At 39.9% G+C, this 23,080-nt stretch overlaps 1 protein-coding gene across 1 annotated transcript in view; it reads right to left on the bottom strand.

Annotated features, from left to right (window-relative positions):
* CUBN (cubilin) overlaps nt 1-23,080 on the bottom strand; it is a 264,785-nt gene that overhangs the window by 14,330 nt on the left and 227,375 nt on the right. Inside the window, exon 60 of the mRNA XM_027559850.1 lies at nt 9,947-10,155. Within this exon, the coding sequence (XP_027415651.1) occupies nt 9,947-10,155 (209 nt within the window). The remainder of the gene's footprint in view (nt 1-9,946; nt 10,156-23,080) is intronic.

Genomic DNA, 23,080 nt, shown 5'->3' with positions numbered 1-23,080 from the left:
ATCCATTAGTCACAAAGAAGTTGCATATTTTACACTAAAATGCGCATGAAGTTACAAGAGGTCATAGTTAAGAATCTTACACTAATGTTCTTAATGCTGGTTTTAATTTAGGAACTGAATTGTTATCGAATCAATTACGCTATAATGATTTTCAGTAAAATTCTAGTATAATGGCCTAAAATTTTTTTCTCATTGGGAAAGTCATATTTGATTTAAAAAATAATGTGTCATTAGAGCCACAAACCCATCACCACCTTCACCTCTGTCCTCCCTAACAGCGCAGGTCCAAGCCATCACGACCTCTTGCCTGATTCTCATCACATCTTCCCACGGATGCCCCCGGTCCTACTCTTGACCCTCTACAGTCCGTTCTCAACACACCAGCCAGAGGATACAGTTTAAGTGTTAGTCAGACCAGGTTGCTGCTCCGCTAAGAACTCTCCTAAGCCCTCCCCACCCACTCAAAGCCATGACTAGGGCCTCCGAGGCCTGATAGAACCTGCTCCCACTCCTACTCCTGGACTTCCCCAGCTGAACTCTTAATGGCCTCCACTTTGTTTGCTCTGCTCCTGGAGTGAAACAGGTGCTCCGGCATCCTCGCTGTTGTATCTGCTGTTTCTTTTGCCTGGAATGTTCTCCTGTTTATTCACGTGGTTTCATTCCCCTCTGTTCTTTTAGGTCTTGACTCAAACATCACTGACTCAGTAGACTTCCCTGACCACTCCCCTCCCCATGTGAGATCTTAGTTTCCCCACCAGGGATCTAACCTGCACCTCCTGCATTGGAGGGTGAAGTCTTAACCCCTGGACCACAGGGAAGCACCCCCAAGTCATCTTTGCGTCAGTTGATGGCTCAAGCCTAGCACCTCAGCCATCCTCGACTGCCGTGCCTCCTTCTGAACCGCCATCGATTCTGCTCCACCTTCATCCTCTGTCCCAAGGGCTCCATCTCCGGTGTCCCCACAGTGGTCCCTCTCACCTACGCTGTTGTAACATTTCTCATAGCCCTGATTCCACAGAGCATTCTCCCCCAAGCCGCCTGAACATCTGTAAGCTTAGAACAGGCAAAGATCCTGCTTGGCCTGCAATGTCCCTGGGGATCTCACTGCATCTTCAGTTATACTCACCCTCTTTAGCATGGTCTGCAAGCCTGCTCTTGTCTGGCCTGGGCTGCTCTTCACACTTGCCCACTCCTCTGAGGTGTGCTGTGCTTAGTCATTCAGTCGTGTCCGACTCCTTGTGACCCTATGGAGGACTGTAGCCCCCCAGGCTCCTCTGTCCATGGGGATTCTCCAGGCAGGAATATTGGAGTCCAGGGATCTCCCAACCCAGGAATTGAACCCAGGTCTCCCTGTAACTCCTCCATCCCCTGGCAAATCTCTCTGAGCTGCTCCTCTTGCCAGGAGGTCTCTCCTCAGCCCTTGGATGGCCCACTCCTCATCATAGGGTCTCCGCTCAGATGCCACCCCCTCAGAGCCCAACTCTACCTAGTGGGCACTCCCCCAGTATCTTCCTGTTCTCTTCTCTAACTATAACCAAGACCTACCTTGTTTATTGCTTATTTACTTCTTCTGGTCTCTCCCCCATAAAGCATATAAACCTGTGGGTGGGCGAGGGGACCTCTGACTATTCCCTGTATGTCACCAGCACCCAGTACAACCCCCAGGCAAAGGCGCCTTCAGCAAATGCCCTTCAGCATGTGTTGAAATAGTGAGTGCTTGTATTTTCTCAAACACGTCACTAGAAGACAAAGTGTTCTCCATCTGAGCAATCCCTATTGCACTGCTAAAACACATATCTGTGTGGATCCAAACATGGAACTGAGAACAGAACCATGGTGTGTTGTTAAGCCTCAGCATCGCCATGATCCCTGACATTATTTTAAAATGCTGGGAATACATCAAACAGAAATGGTTAAAAACAGTCTTGTCAAAATAAACACAAAAATAAATTTCCCACTAGATGGCACTGTGTCTCTCCTTGAACATGATTTTAATAAAATTTTAGTAAGATTTTAAAGCCGAAAGAGACTGAGGGGCTGAGTTATCTAATCCCCTCATTTTACAGAAGAGCAGATTTGCCAAGTTTTAGGCGGTGTACTTGTTCTGGTAAACAAGTTAGGTTTTTATTATAACCATCGCTGCCTGTATAAAATCATGTTCATATCAACAAGCATTTTTATTCTTGGTGCTGTGTATCAGGCCTCTGAGCTAGGTCCTGTCTATACAAGGATGCATAAGCACTTCCCATACCTTTAAGACACTAATTTGACTCAGAGATTAATGAGAAGAGGTTCATAAATTAAATATATGTGTGTGTGAATTATACATAAAATAGAGAAAAAAGAGTGCTATAGCAGAAGAGTTCAGTGTATGAGGGGAACTCATACGATTGAGTCAGGACAGACCCCATACAGACGCCTCAACTGTGAGTAGAGGCCTTCCAGACCGAGACAACAGGAAGGGTACCCTGGGCAGATGCATCCAGGTGTGGAAGGCCACAGAAGGACAGAAGGCCTGCCCTGTTTCAACACCTCCCTGCCCTGTGGCCCACCGGCCTGAGGTGAGAGAACAGGTGTGGGGCCAGGGAGTTCACTGGGACAAGGCCGATGCTTCATATGCTTCATGAGAAGGGCCTTGTATCTCCTACAGGAGTTGTAAGATCTGATTTGGGTTTTAAATGGATAAGTGGGCGAAGTGATGGAAAGAAATTACAGTAAGTCCCCAACATACAAATGAGTTCCATTCCAAGAGTGCGTCTGTTATGTCCAATTTGTTCGTTAAGTCCAACAAAGTTTGCCTAGGTACCCAATTAACACAAGCAGCTATATAGTTTGGTACTGTATGAGGTTTATATAGTATAACAGCTGGCATACAGGGGCTGGCACACACAGTCTCATCTTTGAAAGCTCACAATTTGAAGGTTCATATGTACAGGACTTCAAAGAAGGCAATGGCACCCCACTCTAGTACTCTTGCCTGGAAAATCCCATAGATGGAGGAGCCTGGTGGGCTGCAGTCAATGGGGTCGCTAAGAGTCGGATAAGACTGAACAACTTCACTTTCAATTTTCACTTTCATGCATCGGAGAAGGAAATGGCAACCCACTCCAGTGTTCTTGCCTGGAGATCCCAGGGACGAGGGAGCCTTATGGGCTGCCGTCTCTGGGGTCGCACAGAGTTGGACACGACTGAGGCGACTTAGCAGCAGCAGCAGCATGTAAAGGATTTACTGTATAACCATGCCCAGCCTCAAGCTGGTGTTCGCATTACTTCACTCACTGCCACAGTAAGATTTCTCCTAATGGAGCTGAAATAGGACAGATGATAGAGGCTCTGGACTCCTGTGTAGGCCAGGCCAGGGTTTTTTCCCTGACGACGCCACGTCTCCACCGTAAACTTGGCAGGGCGGCTCTGTAGAGGCTTGCAGGAAGTGCACCGTGCAGCGCTGCAGGCGGGGCCTCTTACTCGGACGAGGTCAGCAATGGCGTCCTGAGGACCGCCCTGAGGCCCCACACCATCACCAGCAGCTGCGTGGTGCATTCTGGGAGCACACGTCACTGCCATACCGCCTAGACCTGGAGCTTGAATTAAGTTCTAAGTCTTGTGAATGGAGAAAAGTGCTGAGAGGAATTCCATGTTTTCTCAGCTTTTAAACCTCTTTAACAGTGGTGCAGGTTAGAATCTATTTAAGACCCTGAAGGAACTGCAGAAATAATTTGGTGGAAGATAACTTCTGATGATAGCTACTGCCAGATCCTCCCTGATTGGAGCAGCTAAAGAAAGTAGGAAAGGAAATTTGGGAATTTTAACTTACATGAATTTTTAATGCATGAGGGCAAGAGGTTTTGATATTGGGCTTTAATTCTTTTTAAATTTAACTCCGTAATTTTCCCTGGTGATCCTTGGGTCAAGAAGATCCCCTGGAGAAGGGAATGGCAACCCACTCCGGTATTCTTGCCTGGAGAATTCCATGGACAGAGGAGCCTGGTGGGCTACAGTCCATGGGGTCCCAAAAAGTTGGACACATTGAACTGAACAATTAACACTTTCATTTTCTCTTTCATAATTTTAGACATCAGTTTCCTTAGGACTTTATCTTTGAACATTTTCCTGGGAATGTGATAACAAGAGAATTTTAATAGTCTTATTTGAAGACTATGTAGCATCTCAGAGTATCTTCATGAATTCTTTGATCTTACTGTGAAACGTCTGACAGAGTCTGCTGGACAACAGGCCTAGGTATAATTTGGAATGAGAATGAGAGTAAATTTTTAGGTTTGGGGTTGAACTTGGATACTTTATAGAATCTTTTGGGGAAAATGTTATCTTGGTCCTAGTGGTTCTAGGTTTTTATTATAACCATCGCTGCCTGTATAAAATCATGTTCATACCAGCAAGCGTTTTTATTCTCGGTGCTATGTGCCAGGCTTGGTGCTCTGTGCCCTGGTTCTAGAGCTTGGTCCAAGTTCTAGAAGAGCTTGCAAAGGAGCAATGAAGAGAATCAGCTCTAAATGCAGGAGTTTTTAATATAACAACAAAAGTAGTATTGTTATATAAAATCAATAATATTATTAATATGATTATTATGTAATTTCAGGCTCTTTTCCAGTGCTTATGGCGGTGTTGGGAATATAGTAAGTACTCAAATTAACATTCATTGAATGAGTAAATGGATAGTAGGTGCTATCTTATAAGGATGAAGACCTGATGCCCAATTACTGACCTTCTCCCCAAAACTGGACAGCCCCCTCCTCCCATGGCTGATCACAGACTGATGGTTGAGCCTAGTGGGTTAAGACAAAGGTTTTCCGTGAGAACGGTATCATCTAGGAAGTGTTTTGCAAAAGTGTGGTGTTCTTGGCTCATCATAGTAGTCTGAGGCTGAAACTGGTACTTAGTGTTTAGAAGCCACACTGCAGAATTCCAACAAAATTCACAGGACAGATATGCAATATATCCCACATACCTATGAATGTCCTGCCAGACACGTGTGTAAGAAAACTGTTTAAAATCATTTGGTCCCAGAACCTAAGCTCATTCTGTATATAAACACAAAAATATTTTGCACTACTTTAGTAAGAACCAAATTTCCAAGAAGGCAATTATTATATAAGTTGAGGGAAGACTATAGTTTGTTTTATCTGGAACTATTTGATTTGAATTTTGGAAATTCATATTGTGGATGGGTACTGCCATTATCTTTTAAGTTGCAAATAGAGCCTATGTACTCATACCAGTCCACATTTCTATGTATGCATTTGTCATGATTCCAGGATTTTAGTACTTAATCAAGTGACTTAGCATAGTCACATCAGAGCATTTACATGTTGATATACACACTATTTTATGGATTTTCCTTTTATTTCTCCTTTTCAAAGCCTTTAGCATAATTGTAAATTGAAATTATATGTGGCTAGGCTATGGCACAGATGAGCTTTCAGATGGTCAAAGGATCATTAGACAATACTGGTTATTCCAAGGGGCACTGACTGCATTGAGAAGAAGCTGGGCAGTGTTAGAAAGAAGCCCCTCCTTTTCCTGTTTCATGTTTCCTAGCAAAGGAATGTCAGTTATGGTCACAAAACTGAGTACTCTTTGCTGTTTGACTCACTGGTCTCCACAAAGGAATGACTTAACTGATGAATAGGCTGGTGTTCAGAAGCGGGGTATACACCATGCAGCTTGCTTCCCCTCTTCACCCACTTCTCTGTGGTAACCAATCACCCACTGGAAGCTTGCTTTTGTGCTGTTTATCTGAAATTCAGCTCAGCCATCCCATCTAGAATGTCTTTCTGAACCCTGGAGTGACAGCACTCATACTTTGGTGTTTTGCTCTATTTTTCTGTGTTTATCACATGTATTGGCTTTGCCATGTTATCCGTCTCATCCACTTACAGCTCCATGATTGAAGCTTATCTTTGATTCTCATACCTCAAGTGCCAGGCACAATGCCCAACACATAATCATGCCATGTGACTCTTCAGGGAATGGATGTGATGTCAATTTCAACAGCAACCACTCAGTGAAATACATAATTCTCTACTTATTGCGGTTATCTTTTTGTTGGTACTACTGTTGTAGTTGTTTTTCTTAGCCATACTGGGTGGCTTGCAGGATCTTAGTTCCATGACCCAGGCCCTCGGTGGTGGTGAAAGCCCAAATTCCTAACCACTGGACTGTCGGGAAGTCCCCTACTGCAGTTATGTTAATAACTTTCCAAGTCAACCCTTTCAAAACAATAATGATATAATTACAAATGAATAAAGGATTTGGCATGTTTTCACTTAAATATCTACCTACAGAATTAAATTAACTTTTCTAAAAAGTGATTTGATTAGAATCTCTAAGAAACAGTCAAAAATGAGCCCAGTGTCCTATTTATCATAGTGAATCTCTTTAATAAAGGTACCTCCAGGCCTCACATTCCAAGAACTGTCCTGTGATCTGCCAGATTCATATAAGCTGGAAATGGTGCCAATTGAGGGAAACTGCTTTCCCAAAAAGAAAAACAAAAGTAGATCTGAACAGAATTTCTTTTAAAAAAGAAAGGGCATTTTATATTGAAGCCAGAGAATAGCTCCTTGTTTTCAATATTGTTATGTCTGTCCTAAATAGCTTGAAAACATCTATAAAATTAATAGTTCTTTTAATTTAAAAACAATTTTTTGCCACCCCATACAGCCTGTGGGATCTTAGTTAGTTCTCCAACCAGGGACTGAACCTGGGCCCTCAGCAGTGAGAGCAGAGTCCTAACCACTGGACTGTCAGGGAGCTTCCAAGAGTTCTTTTAATTGTATTATCAAATCACACATAGAAACATAGCTTGAGAATAAATCCAGTCAGCCTCCTCCTGGCACAACCACATTCTAAACATCCCCCTTGTATTTACATTCATAATAATGTATATGTAAATCAATTATTCATAATATTTTAAGAAAAGGAGATTCTACAGACTTCGTGACCATGTAGAGTTACCCAAAGTGAGGAAAAAAGAAATAAATTTATTTACAAATTATATGACAGGCACAGTGCTAAATGCTCTAACATACCTTATCTTTATCCTCAAAATAGTCTTGCAAGACAGGTACAATTGTGTGATTTTGTTTGTTCATTTTTCAATAGATGGAGTGATGAGAATCAGGGACATTAGGAAATTTGTCAGGTGGCAAAGTTGGGTTTGAGTCCATATTACCTGCCCTGAAAATGTATTTATCCTCTGATAAAATTAGCACTCAAACAGCCTTGAACAGCCTTGAGCAGCTCATTGCTGCTCTGGCCACTCTGGTCTCATTCCAGACAAGAAGAATTCACCCTGATCTGACATTTCTTGTTATCTGTAGTCTTTCATGAATTCCTTCTGATCTGGCTTCTGTCCCAATACTTTATTTAAATGGTTGTCATCCAGTCTAATGAGTTTTTCTTTATCTTAACCTTTCCTGGCCTCTAATTTACAATTTAATAGTACTGACCATCCATCCTTGGTAAAAGACTTTTCTCCCTTGACTTCAGTGATAACTGCATTATTCCTGGTTGGTAGATTTTTCTGTGACTTGTCTGTTTCTCTTCCTGATTCTTCTGTCCTTTCCAGCTGTCTCACCCTGGACCTTTCCTGGAGTTGAGCAGGAGCCTGGCTGTTCAGTGCCATGCTGTCTCTCTCAAAGAAGCATCTCTCCTGACTTAAGAAACTCTCTTTGCTGCCTTCTCTCTATTTATGCCACTGCCCCCTTGCTGGAGCTCTGGCATTCTCCCCTGGTCAATTTCACTTGTCGGCCCTGCCATCATCCAAATTAAACTGATTCCTGCAAAACCGTGGCCTCCTCCTAAGAGTACTGACATTCTTTTGGTCTTCTGGGCATGGTGCTTTTCACAGTGAAAATATAAGACTGTCTATAATTAAGTGCCCTGGTAGTTCAGACAGTAAAGCGTCTGCTTACCACGTGGGACACCAGGGTTCGATCCCTGGGTCGGGAAGATCCCCTGGAGAAGGAAACGGCAACCCACTCCAGTACTCTTGCCTGGAAAATCCCATGGATGGAGGAGCCTGGTAGGCTACAATCCATGGGGTTGCCAAGAATAAGACATGACTAAGCGACTTTTCTTTCTTTCTTATAATTAAGTGCTCAAATGTGTATTTTGTCTATGACTTTTCTCCCCTTTCTTTTAAAACCAATTTCTGCAAAATTTAAGATGATTTTTGAACTTAAGTTTCTCTCACATCCAGCTTGTCATCAGCACCATCTCTGCACCCTCCTCACTTAAAGGTAATTTCTTCCTGGGCTCCTAACTCCAGCCTCTCCCCGGACCATCCACTCAGAATGCTGAGTCATCTTTCTTAAATACTGTTCTCATCTTATGACTCATTGGAAAACGTGCAATCACTTCTTATTTCCAACTACATAAAATCTAAATGCACTAGCTTGATGTTCTAGATCCTTTATAATCTGGGTATTTCTCCACCTATCCAGTCTTATTTTTTGCTCTGCTTTAACAATAATCTGCCCTGATAAAGTCAACCTCTTCACTCATTCAACTTCAATGCCTTTTCTGCCTCACCTAGAATGCCCTCAGTCCCAACTTGAACAAAGGTTCTCTTCATTCTATGTATCTTTCTTGTTCCCACCAAATCATCATGAACCATCCTCCCTTTTAAACTTGCTCATGGCTTCCAGCCTATGCCCAGTGTACTTGAATATCAACTCTCCTGAACTACCTGGTGTTGATTCGCATGTATCATCCTTTAACTGTGCAACCAACTTTAAGCTCCTCCTGAACAAAAATAGTGCCTGCTGTTTACCCCCAACAGTGTAGTGGAGTATATTGATTGATGCTGCTTAGCGCTTTTAATCTAAATGCATATAGCCTGATAAATACAATGATTTAATATTAAAGAGTCATTTAAATATTAAAAAGTTTCTTGATTTACTTCTAATGGGACTTCAGAAGTAAGATATTTTTCACATCTAAAAGTAATATATTAAATAAGTAAATATCCAAACTTTAAAAATAGATGAAGGAAGGAGTGATGATTTGCATATAGACATTGTCATTTATTTTAGATTTTGCCTAAGATCCTTTGATAATGTCTTTCCAGAGGACCCATCGTACAGTAAATTATCTCTTGACAAGGCTTGGAGGAACAGTGAATCTTAAAGCTAATGTTAGAAGCTACACAAAATTTTTGACTCATTCCTGTCAGAGATTATTTTGATGTGAAGATAGGACAGTTGCAGTATCATTCATTACATCAGAGGACCCCCAGCCCTTAGGCCATGGACCGGTACTGGTCCATGGCCTGTTAGGAACCAGGCCACATAGCAGGAGGTGAGCAGTGAGCAAGTCAGTGAAGCTTCATCTCTATTTACACCTGCTTCCCATGGCTCGCATCACCACCTGAGCTCCGCCTCTGATCAGATTGGCTGCAGGATTTGATTCTCATAGGAGCATGAACCCTAAGCCCAAAAGTCAAGGCAGAATATCCTGAGATTGCCACAAAACAGAAATAAGAAAGAAAGTGAAGTCACTCAGTCGTGTCCAACTCTTTGTGACCCCATGGACTGTAGCTTACTAGGCTCCTCTGTCCATGGAATTTTCCAGGCAAGAATACTGGAGTGGGTTGCCATTTCCTTCTCCAGGGGATCTTTCCAACCCAGGGATTGAACCCAGGTCTCCCACACTGCAGGCAGATGCTTTAGTATAATAAATATAATGCACTTGAATCATCCTGAAACCATCTTCCACTGCCCTCATCCATGGAGAAACTGTCTTCCACGAAACCCATCCCTGGTGCCAAAAAGGTTGGAGACTGCTGCTTTAATCATCGAAGAACAGGTCATTTAAACAATTAATAGTACTCACAACTTTCAGGACTTTATGTGTGGTATAAACTGGAATACATCATGAAAAAGTCGGATTAGAAGACTCTTGTTAAAGAACACAATAGCTTTACCTTGACATAATCATAAATGCATCTTCGCAAAGTAGTTGCTGCCTCCAGAGCAAATGTATGGAAGGTGAGTTTGATGACTTTGTTCACGGGGGCAGTGATGAACCACACACAGTTTAAACCCTTGTCATACCTCCCACTGGAATCAGAATCAGGGGAGGCAAAGGAATGGTCGGAACCTGTCAGATAACCACCACATCCTTGCTGAGGCCCTGTGTTAAAACAAAAAAAGACACATCAATATGCAGAGCAAAGAAAGTGACTCTTAAATTTTATGAGGAGGATTTTTAAAATCATATAGTTTCTGTCTTCTGTCACACTTTGATGAACATTATCAGGTTGTTTGCAGGCTTCATCGAGCTTATGCAAGCGCGGGTGCCCCCTGCCTTAGCTTCTTTGTTATTTATTTCCTCTTCAATCACTGATCTGTCAGCCTCTACCAACTCACATCTAGTTGCCTAGAAAAGTGGGTAAACAGATATGGTCCTACACGCATTTTTAGAACGCTTGATATGATTTACCGGAATTTTTTCTACCCTTGCAAAATCCAATTTTATACAAAATAAAGTATTTTGCATAACAAAACTGATGGAAACTGTGAACACGTTTTACCTTTATGTTCTGCTTTCATGAACACTATCAGATTGAAAACTGAATTTAAGAAGAATTTCCCCCACATGCCAAGAAAATTGGCTCTCAAGATATCTTTTATTTAAATAGCCTGGTAGGAAGAGGCTGAGAGGCATTTAACACTCCATTCCACTTAATATTAAACTGTACTCTATATTTGAATCCTTCTTTTTCCAAAAATATGGGGAAGCTGAAGAAGAGGAACTTTGAGAAAAATATATACTTTGAAATGAAAACTCTGAAATTCAGAATAAAAATACAAAAGAGAGATAAGAATACTCTCACTGCTTAGTTATGAAAAAAATATGGCACAGACTCCTCAGAGCACAGGATTTAGTTTTTTCCACTCCACAGCCTAAGTTGATGCTTTGGAAAGGAAGAAAAACTTTATTGGTAATTTTGAAATGAATACATGAGACTGAATTAAGGTTAAAACAGCTCTAGGAGGAATGGAGATGAAATAGGCATTCAAAGTAGTATTCATAAAGCTTGCAATCTACACAAATACTCAGCATTACAAGTTGCATAGTTAAATTCACTGACAGTGGTCTTCCATTTATTTACCTGTCTCATTTCATTTAATACTAATATTAATGTTAATGTTAAACGTGAAAGGGTTGCTTTCAACATTAGGGGGCGCTACGGTTCAGGACTTGGCTCTTGGCAGGAAAGGCAAACAATGGCTGCCGACACGGGATGCAAAAGATACCAAATGCTCAGGGCGTTTTCCAGCATAGGCGCCTTATTTAGTAAGTCAAGCTACCCTGTCACAGCTTCTAAGTGAAGTACAACTACAGATTATTTGCGCTCTCACGTGTTTCCTGGCGTTGAAATGCTTCCAAACGTCCAGTCCCTGATATATCCATAAGCAGCATCTGGAGCAAAATTATTCTGAAACCCTAAGCAATGCTAATCACTCTATTCCTATGAAAGTGAAGTGAAAGTCGCTCAGTCGTGTCCGACTCTTTGTGACCCCATGAACTATACAGTCCATGGAATTCTCCAGGCCAGAATACTGGCGTGGGTAGCCATCCCCTTCTCCATGTTGTCTTCCCAACCCAGGGGCTGAACCCAGGTCTCCCACATTGCAGGCAGATTCTTTACCAGCTGATCCACTATGGATTCCTAGGCAACAGGTCTGCAAAGTGAAGAAAGAAATGGAGATTGCACAGTTTTTGCTCCAGTGTGGACTGACTGTTACTAAAGGCAATCACTTAAGCTTATTGAAAAGCCTGACACGGAAGAACAATTACTAAGGGTATTAATGAATTGAGAAATTAATTTACCTATTAAATAACGTTTTGTTAGTCAAGGAAATATATTTATTATTTCTTAATTTTTGTTGGTGTGTTGTTCGTTTACAATGTTGTGTTAGTTTCAGGTGTACAGCAAAGTGAATCAGTCATACGTATACATACATCCACTCTTTTTAGATTCTATTCCCATATAGGCCATTACAGAGTATTGAGTAGAGTTCCCTGTTCTACACAGTAGATTCTTATTAGTTACCTGTATTTATATTTAGTGTTGAGATGGGAAAAGATGAATGGTATTCCGATAGCAGTGATGTCATATATCTATAATGATGATACCATTTAGAAATCACAGGTGCCATAAAAGTGGCAGAGGTAAATTTTGCAAGAAAGGGAGACTATTATTTCAGGCCAAGAGGATCTAGAATGTTCAAGGAAGAGGTGACATTTGATCTGTATCTTAAAGGATAAACTGGACAAGACCATAGAGAAATGAGGTTGGTATTGGCAAGTCCAGGCTGAAAGAGTTTGTAACCAAAGGTTAAATGGACAAGGATTTACATTTATAGAATTTGATCTATAGACTTTATTCTATAGCTAGTAGGGATTCACTTGAAAGGTTTTTGATCAGAGGAGTGGTAGGGTCAGGATGAATGCACTTTCTCATCAAGTCCAATCTAGAAATGCATCTGGAGGAGACGAAACCAGACCTGAGCATATGGCTGTGGTCTGAGCTGGAGGAAGTAGGGGAAGTGAGAATTGGAGGTCTGTACTCAGGAAAACTGGACTGCTGGGCTTTAGTCTATTAATACATCAGCTCCAACAACTAAATGCTATTTTTTAAAAAACTTAAGCTATATGTTTTAATCACCACTTGCTTATTAATTGTTACTAGTTAAGTTAATAAGGATAGAATGACAATTATACTGAGCACTGCAAGTGCCGTTATACACACTTATTGTTGATATATACAGGATAAGATACACACTTATTAGATACAAGACTACTCCTATTGCTACTACTGCTACTAATGTCTTAAGAAAGAGACACCCTGCCTTCAGGAAATCCCAGAGCAGAATCCACAGCTCACTGATGTGCACTGGCACAGGCTTAGTGGGAGACTGCGTGATTCCTAACTCTTCAGTCTGTCTCTCTGCAGTGCTCTAGAATGGACAAGAGTATATTTTTCTGTCCACTTGATGCTAGATTTGACTGTGTGACTTGCTTGAGACAATGGAATATCAGCGGCCATGAAGTAGGAAGAGCACATTTAAATGTGCTGATGCTCTTTGCCTTGGACTTTTGTGCTTGTGTGATCCACCAAGAGCTCATGCCCTGGGGACTTGCATGGAAAGCAGACCCAGCCCTAGCCTGTACTACAGAGCCAAACACGCTCAACTTGCTTCCTGAAACATGCAGGCAAACCAGCCTGACGATCCATAAGTAATAAAATTAATATTCCAGGTATAAGCCACTGCATTTTGGATAGTCTGTTATACGGCATTATTGTGGCAGTAACTGACCAATACAAAAATAGCTTTTTCCAGTTATCAAACTATAATAGAGTACATTGACTCATAAAATGAACACACAGAATAAAGAAAATGGAGAACTAAAATTATTGTCAGATAATCCTGGCCCAAATAGTCAAATAACTGAAGTAAATATAACATTATATGAGTGAGTTATATAATTCAATGTATGAGTAAACATATTATATGAATAAATAGTTGAATAATTGAGGTAAACACAATATGATATGAGTAAATATCTTTCAGTGTTTGTGGCATAGGAAATGGAATGGTTATACTTGCTCTGATTCCCCACTTTGATATTTAAACCTAGCATAACTGCTCTGTGCTTCTGCCCCTCCTAAGGCAAGATGGAAGTGGAAACCTATGTCTTGAGGAAACATAAAGACGAATATTATCAAAGGAAGGGTTCTTTACCAAAAAGTACTATTGCCATGTAACTATTTCTGAATTTCAACAATAGTAGGATACAGGGGAAGAAAAAGGCAGAATTCTGTAACAGTGAAATAGTGTCATATATTTGTTTACTATATTGGTATTTTAGAATTCCTTTTTTGAGCTAGTTTATGACTTTAACCTTGACATGTTCTTTAGCATCACAAACTCACCATCTTTCTTGTCACTACTCATGTTTCTACTGTCCAGCCAGCTCCCACCCATCAGCAACTTCCTCGTCAGTCAAGTTGTGTCAGAAGCACTCTGGAAGACCCACTCTGTGCCAGAGAACAAATGTCACTCTAATCTCCTAACCAAAGAAGAAACACTTCCTACAAAAGAGCTCTGTCTTAAGAGAAAGCAAATGTTGGTTGGGCTTCCCTGGTAGCTCAGCTGGTAAAGAATCTGCTTGCAACGCGGGAGACCCTGGTTTGATTCCTGGGTTGGGAAGATCCCCTGGAGGAGGGATAGGCTACCCACTCCAGTATTCTTGCCTGGAGAATCACATGGACAGAGGAGCCTGGTGGGCTACAGTCCACGGGTTTGCAAAGAGTCAGACATGACTGAATGACTAAGCACAATGTTTGGCTAAAGAAATATTGGAAATACAAACTCACAGAAAGCATTGCGATCTGGGTCCAGATCTACTTAATTAAAAATCAGTAACTGAATCCTCAATTGTCTCCCTCCAATTATGAAACTTCAGAGTGAAGTTCAAGCCAGAATAAATCTGATGATAAGAAATAGCTATCTTATCTAAGAGAAAACATCTGGAAGGCTTCAGTGGAGGCAGATACATTTCTAAACAATTATCTTGAGAACTGACATTTCTGCAGCTGACATTGGAGGAGGCTGACATTTTATAGAGGTCTTCTGGATAGGATCTCCATCCATCTCTGGACAACCGCTACTTGGACAGATAGTCGTGGGCCAGCTGGACTTTCAGATAAGGATCAGCCTGACTTCAGGCATTTTCCTGTTCCCCAGCGTGTATTTGAAGGGAGCAGAACATAAGCACAGGAAACAGAACACAAACGCATTTAAAGCTGGTGCCTTAGGGAAATGGGAGTTCCATAATCCTGTCTTTGAGTATATCTTACTATGATTTTCAAGGCTGCAGTGTATAAGTGCCCTATAGCAGTGAATTCATTTAAAAAGTTCAACTAAGCTTCATATGAACATGTCTTGCCTTTTTCACTAAAAGTAAACTGGAGCTGTTATTCTACTCCCTGGGCTTCCCTGATAGCTCAGTTGGTAAAGAATTCACCTGCAATGCAGGAGACCTGGGTTCAATTCCTGGGTCAGGAAGATCCCATGGAGAAGGGAAAGGTTACCAACTCCAGTATTCTTGTATGGTGAATTCCAAGGACTGTATAGTCCATGGGGTTGCGAAGAGTCAGACACGACTGAGCAGCTTTCACTTCACCACTTCACTTCACTTCACTTCATTCTACTCCCTAACCCTAAACATCATCAACTACAAGGACAATTCAGTCACTTAGTCGTGTCCAACTCTTTGTGACCCCATGGACTGCAGCACGCCAGGCCTCCTGTCCATCACCAACTCCAAGAGTTTACTCAAACTCATGTCCATTGAGTCGGTGATGCTATCCAACCATCTCATCCTCTGACGTCCCCTTCTCCTCCTACCTTCAATCTTTCCCAGCATCAGGGTCTTTTCAAATGAGTCAGTTCTTTGCATCAGGTGGCCAAAGTATTGGAGTTTCAGCTTCAGCATCAGCCCTTCCAATAAATATTCAGGATTCATTTCCTTTAAGATGGACTGGTTTGACCTCCTTGCAGTCCAAGGGACTCTCAAGAGTCTTCTCCAACACCATAGTTCAAAAGCATCAATTCTTCAGTGCTCAGCTTTCTTTAGTCCAACTCTCACATCCATGCATGAGTACTGGAAAAACCATAGCTTTGACTAGATGAAACTTTGTTGGCAAAGTAAAGTCTCTGCTTTTTAATATACTGTCTAGGTTGGTCATAACTTTCCTTCCAAGGAGCAAGCATCTTTTAATTTCATGGCTGCAGTCACCATCTGTAGTGATTTTGGAGCCCCAAAAATGAAGTCTCTCACTGTTTCCATTGTTTCCCCATCTATTTGCCATGAAGTGATGGGACCAGATGCCATGATCTTCGTTTTCTGAATGTTGAGTTTAAGCCAACATTTTCACTCCCCTCTTTCATTTTCATCAAGAGGCTCTTTAGTTCTTCTTCACTTTCTGCCATAAGGGTGGTGTCATCTGCATATCTGAGGTTATTGATATTTCTCCTGGCAATCTTGATTCCAGCTTGTGCTTCTTCCAGCCCAGTGTTTCTCTTGATGTACTCTGCATATAAGTTAAATAAGCAGGGTGGCAGTATACAGCCTTGATATACTCCTTTCCTAATTTGGAACCAGTCTGTTGTTCCATGTCCAGTTCTAACTTTTGCTTCCTGACCTGCATACAGATTTCTCAAGAGGCAGGTAAGGTGGTCTGGTATTCCCATCTCTTGAAGAATTTTCCACAGTTTGTTGTGATCCACACAGTCAAAGGCTTTGGAATAGTCAATAAAGCAGAAATAGATATTTTTCTGGAACTCTCTTGCTTTTTCGATGATTCAACGGATGTTGACAATTTGATTTCTGGTTCTTCTGCCTTTTCTAAATCCAGCTTGAACATCTGGAAGTTCATGGTTCACATACTGTTGAAGCCTGGCTTGGAGAATTTTGAGCATTACTTTGCTAGCTTGTGAAATGAGTGCAATTGTGCGGTAGTTTGAGCTTTCTTTGGCATTGCCTTTCTTGGGACTGGAATAAAAACTGACCTTTTCCAGCCTGTGGCCACTGCTGAGTTTTCCAAGTTTGCTGGCATATTGAGTGACCAAGGACATGAGTTTGAGCAAATTCTAGGAGACAGTGAAGGACAGGGAAGCTGCAGTCCGGGGGTCACAAAGAGTCAGACAGTACCGAGCAACTGAACCACCGCCACCTTAAACAGACACCACCTTTTAAGTGTCGTATTTATGTTTGCAAGAAAAAAAAAATCTAAATTCTAAATGGTTTCTGTATCCTGAGTTAGGCTTTTTGTTTGTTTTTAGTAATTTCACTCAGATTGACTTACCTTAAACATCTCATTTTGAGACTCAGTCTAGTTTAACATAGAATATGTACTTAGTCCTGTGATATTTGGGACACATTAAGCTAAAATACTAACAGAAACATAATTTCAGTGGTTAATCATGAGCTATAGTCACAAGAAAAAGAGCCATGCAATGCATAGAGAATTTAAGGTAAGGAAAAGGATATCATTAACTTTTAATTTATTTTGCATTAGTTTGGTATTACTGAAAACACTTTATGTATGCATTAATAGTCTCTTCATGAAAATGAAGGGCACTTCATGAAAATCAGTCTCACCAATTTGAAATTTTTAAAATGCCTTATTAAGTAATACATAGTGATATAATCATGTCAATTGATGCAGGAAGAGGACTGACAAGATCCAACATACATCATGACATAAACTCAGAAAACTAGGAATAGAAAGGAGTTTTCTCAACTTGATAAAGAGCATCTATTGGGTTGATCCAACAATTCATTTGGGTTTTTCCATAGGCTATTACGGAAAAATACGAGCAAAATTTATGGCCAATCCAATGCAAAAAAACCTATAGTTAACACGGTACTTAAGGATGAAAACTATATACTTTCCTCCTAAGATCAGGGACAAGACAAGGACATCTTTTTCTCACTACCATATTCAACAAAGTATTGGAAACTCTTGGTATCATAATAGACAAGAAAAAAAAATGCAGACTGCAGAGGAAGAAATAGAACTGCTCCTATTTGCAGATGCAGAAAATTCCAAGGACTCTGCATAAAAATTCCTAGAATTAACAAGTGAGTTCAGCAAGAATTCATGATACAAGTACAATATACACAAAAGTCAATCACATTTCTATAAACTAACAATGAACATATGGAAAGTGAAATTAAAAACACAATTGTTTTAAACAAGATAAAATACTTAGGTATACACTTGATGAAATATATATAGAATTTACATGCTGAAAATTACAAATTGTTGAAAAAAATTAAAGATCTACATAAATGGTGGGACATATGTATTTATGGATTGGAAGACTCAATCTAGCAAAGATGTCAACTATTCCCCAAAATGATTCATAGTTTTAATTGTAATTCCTATCCAAACCCCAGCAAGATTTTTCTGTTGACATTAAGAAAGCTTATTTTAAAGCTCAAGATAATAGAACATTATTATCATCAAGATAATAGTATAACAGTAGTACACCAAGATAACAGAACATTATTCAGGGCTAAAAGATGAACTATCAAGCCATGAAAAGACATAGTAATATACAACTTATGTATGTTAGTAAGTGAAAGAAGCCAATTTGAAAAGGCTATATACTGTATGATTCCATCTGGATGACATTCTGGAAAAGGCAAAACTAATGAGACAGTAAAAGGATCACTTATTTTAAAATTTACATTGAAAGGCACAGGCTCTTGAATTGCTAAAACAATCTTGACAAAGAAGAATAAATTAGAAAGGATCAATCCACCTATTACTATACAGCTACAGTCATCCAGATAGTATGATGTTAACAGAAAGTTAAGTGGATTAATGGAAAAGAAGAGAACACCAGAAATTAGTTCACACAAATATGTCCAAGTGATTCTTTGTTGTTCAGTTGCTAATTCGTGTCTGACTCTTTTGCAACCCCAAGGACTACAGCCCATGAGGCTCCTCTGTCCATGGGGCTTCCTAGGCAAAAATACTGGAGTGAGCTGCCATTTTTCTCTTAGGAATCTTCCTGACCCAGGCATTGAACCTATGTCTCCTACCTGCTTGACAGATGGGATTCTTTACCACTGAGCCACTTGGGAAGCCCAAGTGATTCTTTACAAAGATGCAAAAGCAATTTAATGGAGGAAAGACAGTCTTATCAACAAATGCTGACAGAGAATTTGGACATTCAGAAGCAAAAACTAATTCCAACCTAAACCTCAGATCTTAAATAAAAATTAGTTCAAAACGGATCCTAAACATAAGTGAAAAATGTAAAACCATAAAACTTTTAGAGGAAATCAAAGTAGAAAATATTTGAGACCTCAGGATAAGTAAAGAGTTCTTAGCCTTGTTATCAAAACACTGTACATAAAAGGAGAAACCAATATGCTGGATTTTGTCAAAATTAAAAACTTTTGTTCTAAGAAAAGCTCTGTTAAGAAGACAAAAAGGCAATCTATGGACTGGAGAAAATGTTTGCAAATCACATACCTGGAAAAGACAACTATTGAGAATACATGGAGAAGTCTCAAAAGCCAACACTGGAAAAACAAATAACCCAGTTTGAAAATGGGAAAAAATTATGAACATATACTCCACCAAAGAAGATATACATGTGACAAATAAAGCACATGAAAACTCTTCACCATTAAGGAAATATAAATTAAAATCATAATGAGATGTTAATGCACATCTGTCAGAATGGTTAAAATACTCACCTACATGCACACACACTCAGCGATAGCTCACTGTAGAGTACCACACTCCACAATGGAGTGAGCACAGTGAGGGAACCAGAGTGTGGACCACAGAAAGTGTTCTCTGACAACGTTCTAACCAAAATGATAGAACACAGATGACAATGAAATAGCATCTTAAAGCGCTGAATGAAAATAAGTGGCAAACTAGACCTCTATATTCAGAGAAAAAAAACCCCACGAAATTTAAGACAGAATCAAGCTATTTTCAGAAAAACAAAAGCCAAAAGACATTTTTATCAGAATATTTGATATAAATTTAGCAAAGCACTAAAGGGAGTTCTTCATAAAGAAATAAATTTAAGCCAGATGGAAGCATAGAAATTCAGGAAGAAAAGAACAGTAACAATGGTACATATTAATTATGTAAAACAATAAAAATGTTTTATATGCTTAAAACATATGTAGAATTTAAATAATTAAATAATGGCTATTAATAGCACAGAAGACAGGAAGCGCGTTAATGGATTTAAAATGTTGCATTTGTCATGTCATGGTAAAAGGACTAGTTTTAAACTAGATTCTGATGAGTAAAGGGGGAATGTTATAATCTCTAGGGTAATAACTAAGAGAAACTGCATACATAGATAATAGTATTTAAAAGAGAGTGATAATTGATTAATTCAGAAAAAGCCAAAACAGATAGCTAAAGAAACATGAGAACATATAGGACAAACAGAAAACAATACAGTGGTCTATTTAAACCCAATAATGTTAGTAATTTTATCAGATGTAAATATGATACATTCTCCGATGGAAAGACAAAGAAACCAAAACGCAAATACATTCTTTGGAGTATAGAAATGTTCAAAGTGGAGAGATTGAAAAATATGTCATGAATTGAAAGAAAGCTAGGGAAAGAAAGCTATACTAAGTCAGCAATAGTAGACATTAAGGCCAAAAAGAAAAAAGGGCCTTGCAGAATGACATGAGTCAATTCACCAGGAAGACATAATAATTTTAAATGTAGATGTGCCACACATTACATTGCCTCAAGTAAAATAAGACCAAAATTCTGAGCTTCTAATTGTCCTATATGGCTACCCACTGGATGACTTAGAGTCACCAAATTCTCCATACCAAAACCAAAAGTTCTTATTTCCTCCTGTGAAACCTGGTTCCCCCCTGTAAGTTTATATTTGAATAGTGGATATTGCCCAGAAACCTTAGTAGCATCATGCTTTCCCTTTTCCTCATTCCTGTTCAAAGACTATTGCATCCTCTTGATTCTTCATCTTAAGTGCTTCTCCTTTCAACGTCTTTATTTTTGCATTATCACTGTTCTCATCGTCCCCTGCCTAAATGACTGCAATGCTTTCCCAAATTTTCTCGGCCTAAAATGCTGCTCCTACTTCAAAATAGACCCTGATGCTGGGAAAGACTGAAGGCAGGAGGAGAAAGGGATGACAGAGGATGAGATGGTTGGATGGCATCACCAACTCAATGGACATAAGTTTGAGTAAACTCCAGGAGTTGGCAATGGACAGGGAGGCCTGGCATGCTGTAGTCCATGGGATCACAAAGAGTCGGACACAACTGAGAGACTGAACTGGACTGAACTGAACTGACCTGACTTCAGAACATCCTCCTCGCAAGTGCTAGAATGTGCTTTCTAACCCAAATCATATTAGATCATAGGACTCTCCAGCCTCCAGACAATTGATGGTTCTCTTTGCTTGTGGTACACAGCCCAGCATGTCCACCGCTGCGTCTATCCTGTCTCAGCCCCTACTGTCCTCCACCAGAAACCCCAAAGCTTTACTAACAATGAGCAGGCCAGTCTGCAACCTCTGAAATGGGAAGCCTCTGCAACTTTGTACAAGCTTTTTCTTCTCCATAAAATGCCCATTTTCCCAACAAATGCCTTCTCAGCCTTCTGACTTACTATTATTTGTATCTAAAATGTATTCCATTCTAAATGAGTATCAGGGAATGTTTTAGTTTCCTCTCTACCACAGCTCTATGAGGTAGTTACTATTGGTAGCCCACTGTACAGATGAGAAAGTCAAGAGGATAAGTGACTGTTCATGGTCAAACTTGCTGGGACGTGTAAAGACTGAATCTGAACCTAGAAAATCTAGCTCTAGGGCTTGCACTATGTTTATGAAGCACTAACTACAAGTCAGGAGTCATCATTCTCTGCAGTGCTTTCTGGAACTTTTTTTTCCTGTGTTTTTAAAAAATTTTACTCAATGTACTTCAGATCCCTTTCTTCCTGCCTCTGCTGTCCTCTGCACATACTTCTGACAAAAGCATTTGCCATGCATAATTTACAATTCTTTCCTGACTCTTGAATAAGATTCTCAAAAACCAGGACTTTGTTGAATTCATCTTTGTGTCCCCAAAGAAAAGCTCACTGCCTGCATATAAAATGGTGAATGCTATTGAATAAGCAATTAAGGAATGCATAGAGAATATATAGATAGTTCTTACTGGATGGATCTTTGCTGTCTAATCTAAGTTTATAAGGGGAAATCTTGGGGCTAAATATATTTCTTGAATTATAAAGCTGTAACTATGCTGCAAACATATTAGGCATGTGTTCATGTGTGTGTATGTCTATATATAACTTTCTGGTTTTATGTATTAGCCTGTTTCAAAGCTAACTTAGTTGACTTTTGTGGCATATCTCATTGTGAAGAAACAATTAGCAGAACAACATCAAAAAATATCATCAAAAGATTTGAAACACTGCCAAAGGGGTAGTTTTTTGTAGGAAAATGCTTGTTTAGCTAAAAACTTGAAGTTATAAGTGATGTTAGGTCTGTTTATTAAGAAAATCCATTCTCCTAATGCTGCATTTCAGAAGGCAGAGAAAATATAAAAATTTTTAAAACTCCAGACACTTTAACGTGCAGCAACACTACTTAGAAGTATGACTTTTCTCATCATTGACAAAGTCAAAAGCTAGAAAGAAATGAGAAAATGTTCTATTTAGAGAGAGCAGGATTAAGAGCAGTGTGCCATTCAACAGTCATAATATGTTACAATAGAAACGATGTGAAATTCATCGATCCAGACCAAATATACAATAGCGTCTAATAATGTAAACAAGGGCATGGAATTGTTTTGCTGTTCTCAGTGATACATTAGATTGCACATTATACTATTGATATTTAAATTCTATGACTCTGATGGCAGAGCTATTTAATGGCCACAGGGATTATTTCCCCAATTCTGCTCAAGATGTGCTAAGAGACCCTGCCAAGTCAATTTCTATGTAACTCTGTTTCCCAGTTGGTAAACTAGAGCATATAGTAAGAATGCCAATTAGGGTTATAGCATAAAAGTAAATGCCCAAATTCCTTAATTTTGCTGGAATTTTGTGAAAGTGAAATTCGCTCAGTTGTGTCTAGCTCTTTGCGACCCCATGGTCTATACAATCCATGGAATTCTCCAGGCCAGAATACTGGATTGGGTAGCCTTTCCCTTCTCCAGGGGATCTTCCCAGCCCAGGGATAAAACCCAGGTCTCCCACATTGCAGGAGGATTCTTTACCATCTGAACCACAAGGGAAGCCAAAGAATACTGGAGTGGGTAGCCTATCCCTTCTCCAGGGGATCTTTCCAACCCAGGAATTGAACCGGGGTCTCCTGCATTGCAGGTGAATTCTTTACCAACTATTAGCCATGAGAATTTTGAGAAATTTTTACTAAACTGGAGGCTATAATTTGGAGGTAGAGATTTTTGTTATATAGAAATTTATTACCCTTATATTCCAATGCAA

This window comes from Bos indicus x Bos taurus, chromosome 13 (assembly GCF_003369695.1).
Source record: "Bos indicus x Bos taurus breed Angus x Brahman F1 hybrid chromosome 13, Bos_hybrid_MaternalHap_v2.0, whole genome shotgun sequence".
Taxonomy (NCBI): Eukaryota; Metazoa; Chordata; class Mammalia; order Artiodactyla; family Bovidae; genus Bos; species Bos indicus x Bos taurus.
This window is presented reverse-complemented; position numbering and strand designations above follow the sequence as displayed.